This window comes from Ipomoea triloba, chromosome 12 (genome assembly GCF_003576645.1).
Source record: "Ipomoea triloba cultivar NCNSP0323 chromosome 12, ASM357664v1".
Lineage (NCBI taxonomy): Eukaryota > Viridiplantae > Streptophyta > Magnoliopsida > Solanales > Convolvulaceae > Ipomoea > Ipomoea triloba.
The window spans coordinates 25,420,566-25,427,008 of NC_044927.1; the positions used below are offsets into that span (position 1 = coordinate 25,420,566).

The 6,443-nt window shown below is 28.2% G+C and overlaps 1 protein-coding gene across 1 annotated transcript in view; it reads right to left on the reverse strand.

The window, feature by feature from the left end:
- Positions 1-5,722: 5,722 nt before the first annotated feature.
- LOC116000214 (probable 2-oxoglutarate-dependent dioxygenase At5g05600) overlaps positions 5,723-6,443 on the reverse strand; it is a 4,785-nt gene continuing 4,064 nt past the window's right edge. Inside the window, exon 3 of the mRNA XM_031240246.1 lies at positions 5,723-6,161. Within this exon, the coding sequence (XP_031096106.1) occupies positions 5,901-6,161 (261 nt within the window). The 3' untranslated portion in view covers positions 5,723-5,900. The remainder of the gene's footprint in view (positions 6,162-6,443) is intronic.

Consider the following 6,443-nt stretch of genomic DNA (forward strand, 5'->3'; position numbering starts at 1 on the left):
AATATATATATATATATATATATATATATATATATATATATATATATATATATATATATATATATATATATATATATATATATATATATAAACATGGTACATGCCAGAGAGCAGAGAGGAAGCAACATTTTCTCAACTAGAAATGGTCATATGCACAAACTTAAATCTAAATCAGTTTCAAAACTAAGATAGCAACTTACAAGAACAGAGGATAAGTTATAATATATATATATATATGTGTGTGTGTGTGTGTGTGTGTATGTGTGTGTATGTATATGTATATATATGCTTGTGTTCATATGAAAATACTTCCTTAGGTGATAATGTGCGAACAAGCATGAGTGAACACAATATAAATTTATATGTTTTGTATTTCAAATTATGATGATAAAGCACAACACGTAGACATGCATATTATTGGAGTTCATTGCTATTGATATCATTCCCCATAAAAAAGGACAATGTCCACCTTCAATGGTTGTTTATGTATTTGACAAAAATATAGAATTTAACCCATCAATCCTAAAAAGTTACTCCGTACTATATTTGAACTGTTTTGGGCTGTTTATACCACTGATTGCAAAGCCAATGGGGGACGCAATTTACATTTTTAGGCACTTCAAGCACAATAATGATGTGATATAATTTCTTAGTTGAATTTAAACATCCTAAATATTCAATTCTATCATATCAACAAAAATGAAAATTCTATGCTCATGCTATAGACTATAGTGGATCTATTTCCCACATGGTATGTTTTATTGGATAAGATAACGACAATATTTCTTGCTCAACTTTAATTTTGTTGTTGTTGTTATTATTATTATTATTATTAGATGTACTAAAAATATGATAAGCATTAGACAAACTAAGGTGGTAGACAAAAATGTTGAAGGTCATTATTGAAATTGTACATTCATGTTATATTGTGAAATAACCATTATCCTAAAAATGATATCACTACCATTTAGACAAGTGCATAGAAAATGAATGAGTTAGAAGAGATGAGAGAAATATACATTTTCTTTTAATTTTTATCTCATTCTTTCTCACGTTATTATTCCTTTCAAATAATATAGGTCAAGAGAATAAGATTACATATTTTTGGACAAATTATAAGCACTCATTATTTTATGAATGAAAGTTGGTCTTAAAAAAAAAACAAAAGAATTAAAGATGCATGACAATTCCATGACTTTGCATTACTAACAATAAGTCAATCTCACGTCTAAATTTTATTTTATAAATTATATAAGTGCTGTTGTTGAATATTGAACAAAAATTTATAAATAGTTATATTATTTTTTAATTGTACACATAACACATGTGCACGAGCACACACATACATGTTGACTAATCTAATCCGTTCATATAGTAAATAAGGAATTAAAAAAAAAAGATGAAACCAATTTTGTAAATATTACAAACTTTAAAAATTTGTAATATTTATAAATCGGCCCTTCATTTTTTTCCTTTAAAAAAATTGTCACATGCTAGATCGATGACTAGTATTTGTCTACGCTTCTCACAGGGAACCTTGTTTTTATGGGTCCAGCTCTTATGAGAACAATGCCCCAAGTGAAAATCTGTGGATAAATCTAAACCATTGATCTAATAGATCTAACGATTGAAAATAAAGAAATAAAGGAAAAAGGAGATGGCGTCGTTTTCATAAAAATTACAAATTTAAATTTTTTTTAATATTTATGAAAATGATCTCGCTTCTTTTTTACTTGATTTTCTATCCATCAGATCTTACAAATTGACGGTTTGAATTCGTCCACATATTCTCACTTGGAGATTGGTTCTCATATGAGCTGAATTATATATATATATCACCAATAATTACATTAAAAAAATTTATATTCCCAATAGCGAATTGCCAAGTAAAATGTGGGGTTTTATCCGATCTTAGGATGTCGACAAATGTGTGGAATTAGCGTGAGCTAGAATAGGCAATGAAGATTAGTACGAACCCGACATTACAATGATATAAGGCCCACAATTGTGAATTTTAGTGTTTTTTTTTAAAGTAAAAAATTAAGCTATGATCTTTTACACTAATGGAGAATAGGATTTTTGAGAAATTTTATTCTTACAAAATTGAATTTTTAATGGTCCTAAAAATGAAAAATTTACGCACATAAAACGGGTGTCGCACATTGTCTGCGCCTAGCATAGCGTGTGCAGTGCACATGCCATCTATATGTGTCAATGGTTTTTTTTTTCTTCATCTTTTGGTCTCTCTCCTAGTAGAGTAGTAGGCATGCATAAATAATCCAAAAAAGAAAACAAAAAAAACAATACTAATGAGGATGCCCTTAACTTATTAACCACAACAAAAGATTTTATGATAAATATATATATATATATATATATATATATATATATATATATATATATATATATATATATATAAAGCATTTTTAAGAATTTTTTTCAAATATAACGCATTAATTTATTGATTTTGAATATTCAATATATAAGTATTAGATTAAAAAAAAAAATTGAATTCTTCAATTACTGGCAATTATAGAATATAATATTTTTTTTTTAAAATAAAAATCTTTTAACTGTTATGCAAACACAAACATTGATCATGGATTCATGGGACTGTCTTTCCAAAGTAAGAGTTTTATGCAATAACTTAATTTGACCCATCTTTTATATAATTGTAGATATAAAATAAAGCACATGATATTTGTCAAAAATTTCTATAAAAATACAATTTTTTCATCCGAAAGAAAAAGAAAAAGAAAAAAACATGAATTTAAGATTTCACTTCAAAGTGACATTCAATTTTCGATATCAATTTTTTAATTTTTAAAAATATTACATTTCTCGTATTCACATGAATAGTTTATGGAAAACATAATTATTATAAGGTATAAATTTAATAAAGGATAAATTACACACGGATCAAACAGTCTAAATTATTTCACATCTCTAAATTTATATGGGACAACTATTTAGCCTTTTTCACACAAAAATCAACTCATTACTTGATTAACATTTAGTTAGTAGGCCTAGATATTAAAGGACCTATACATAATAGCATCAAAGAATCACTTTCACAATGATGTGAAATAACCTAAGGTGATGTTTGCATCATCTTGATAATGAAGTATACCAAATTGATTAGTGGCCAAAAGTTTAAGGTTAAATATGCATGTCACCCTTAATTATATTATTGCACATAATGATAATTTATGCACTTCAAGACAATTAATCATCCAAAGAGATAAGAGAGAAAATAACACACTACAAAAGAAATGATCGAATGATTGTCGTATCAGAATGTCCCGAGAGTTCGAATCTTGCCAACATCCTTTCAATCGAGTCTGTTACACATGATTTTCTTAATATAGTTTACTTTGCATGTGTGATTTGTGGGTTAGGGTTTACTTAATGCATATCCTTAAATAGTTTGAATAAAGAAAAAAAAAATAACACATCATATTTTTGTTTCATAGGAAACATTCAATCTGATCCGATTCGGACCAAATCCAAATTAATAATCCCTAACAAATCATACTTAGGACTATTTGGGATCAAGTCATTCTCAATCATATAAAATTTAAATATATGGATAATTTGAAGAACCAAATTCCAAAGTTGCTAAGATTAATTATTGGGTCGTTGAATACTTTTCATATATGTCTGAAAACTAATTTAATAAATACATAGAGCACAAACTAATTAAGAATCATTATCTTTTCTTAGTGAAAATATTTATTATTATTTTATTTACAAATTAAAGAAAATATATGTGTTTATACTAGATATAATCATGTATAAAGCACAAACTATTTATACACTTGTTATAACAATAATATAATTGTGGTAGGTAATAATAAAATATATGATTGTTGTATGCAACCCAACCAAAATTGGGTGGACCGTTGGTTCAGTAATCACAAGATTTTAAATTTAATTTTTGGTGAAAGAGTAATCTTCGTGGTTTGAGCCCGTCAAGTATAGGCAATCAGGCTATTTTATCTTTTTATGGTTCTTTGACGACTAGAGTTACAAGACACGTTTCACCCTGAATGCAATCAAATACATGTGATTGTACTTTCTACAAAAGACACCAGTACATGATCGACACCTCAAACCGTAATAAAAAATAAGTAGTATATAATTGTACATGTTACAAAATACACCAATAGCACCCCCATAATGCAATAAAAAATATGTGATCCACGACACCTCACACTCATTGTTATTCTAACATGTGATGTTTGATTGGGAATTAAATGCATATAAATTTGGGGATTGGCACTTGGCAGTGAGAACATTTTGACTTTAAGGAATTATTAAACAATAAAATTATAGTAGCATCCCCTAGCAATCTAGCATGATTTAATAATATTAGACATGATTTTTTTGAAAACTTAGACATGATTTTATATGATAAGAATCTAATAATGAAGGCATGGCCTGTCACCTTAATCAAATGCATGCTTTTTCAAGACTAATCAACTCCCCACTAAATTTTTATTTTTTTATTTTAATATTCAATGGTAATGGTACCCTAGTGATTATATATATTTTATAATAATAACAATAAATTATTTTTGTGATGAGAATTATTAATTAATAATTAGTGGTTTTTTTTCATGAAAGAATCATATTCTATTTTAGTAGAACAATTCAAAGAAGAAATTCTCCAGGTTTGGGCATATGTTTCATGATTGGCAAGTGCAATATAGGCTACATACTCCAAAAGATAAGTTAAAAACATTCGACAGCACAATATACATGCAGTATATATAATTAGGCAAATTAGCGATGTGTTCATAAACTTAATGTGGATATAATTCTATAAGATTAAGAGCATGTTTGGTTCAAGAAATAGGCCTGGATTGGAATGACATTATTAGGATCAGGCCTATTCCGCTGTTTAGTAATGTTTTTTTTTTTTGTTTTTGTTTTTGGGGAGCAATTCCAATTGCAAGGAGAATAGTGATTCTAAGGGCTCCTGGTATTAGACTATTTGAGTTGTCAAGAATAGCCTAGATTGTAATTAATATATTATTATTATTATTATTATTATTATATATTTTGCATATGGTTTTTATATCTTTTAAAAACATATTTCACATTTATTCCTTAAACCAACCAAATAGTAGAATAGCATTCTAAAGTTTATTCATCCAGCGAACCAAACAATAAAAATACAATTGTTGTTCAATTCTTTGTCTATTTCATTCTATAGGGAATAACATTCCTATTTCATTTAAAATTCATTATGTGATCCAAACATGCTATAATTATTTAATTATTTAAAAAGTAAGGCCTAATTGATTAATCATTGATATACGCATTAAGTTTAATGATTCATGTTTTTTTTTTACAATTATAAAAAGAATGGTCCAAATTTAATTCATGTGCAAATTATATCGTGGACCTGGCCTGCCACCCTGGTCTAAATTATGTACTTACAGTTAATAGATTATATACATGCTACACATGTTTAAGGTACATTATATATGTGTGTGTGAAGTGTAGAAAAATAAATTGAATGTACATAATATATAAATTATAAGTAAATAATTTAAATTACGATTTAAAATGTGCATGATAGACTTTAGCTCACAATAGATATCATGAACACTGGTCCACTATATAATGATTTGAATTCATGCACCTCCATTGTAAAAAGAACATTCTTTGATTTATAGATGTACTTGGACATTTCAAAACACATTACCAGGCCAAATTGAACACTGCCATTCAAAATTTGATTTTTCTATTTTTTTCATTTAATTATTATTGCTATTTTTCTTTATACATATAAGGCTAGAAGATTTACAATCAATTGGAATGAGCATTATTGACCAATACATAATAATTATTTAATGCTAATTAATCACACTAAGTATATATAGTTATGTGTATTATCTTGGGGATTTTGCAGACGACTCCCCTATGGCTAGCTGTGATTTTCCCCTAGGACCCTTGGTCCTGATGTAAAGTCTATACTCGTTAAATGTCATCGCCGGATATAATGGTGGATTTTCCGGTGTCACGAGCTCCTTCATTGGTTGTACAAGTAACTCTCCCCTCGGATTATAAAAATATGCCAAGGATACACGCTCTTGATTTGAGTTAACAATCACTCTGTGCTCAACGCTTTTGTACACTGCATTACTTAGTACCTACGCAAAAATATTAAGTTTATAATTAAGTACACAAACATATTTAATATAACCTTAATAATTCTTATCTTAAATGGACCAAAAGTGAAAAATTTTCCTTAAAAATTGTCCTTTTAATTTTCCCTCTATAGTTATTTCATTTGACTACGCCATGTTGCTTCATGCTCCAAAAGATAGTTAAGTACACCTCATTTGTTGAGTGTCAAGCAAATATAGGTACGTGTATACATAGCCTTAACACCCCCCCCCCCCCCCCCCCCCCCCCCCCCCCCCCCCCCCCCC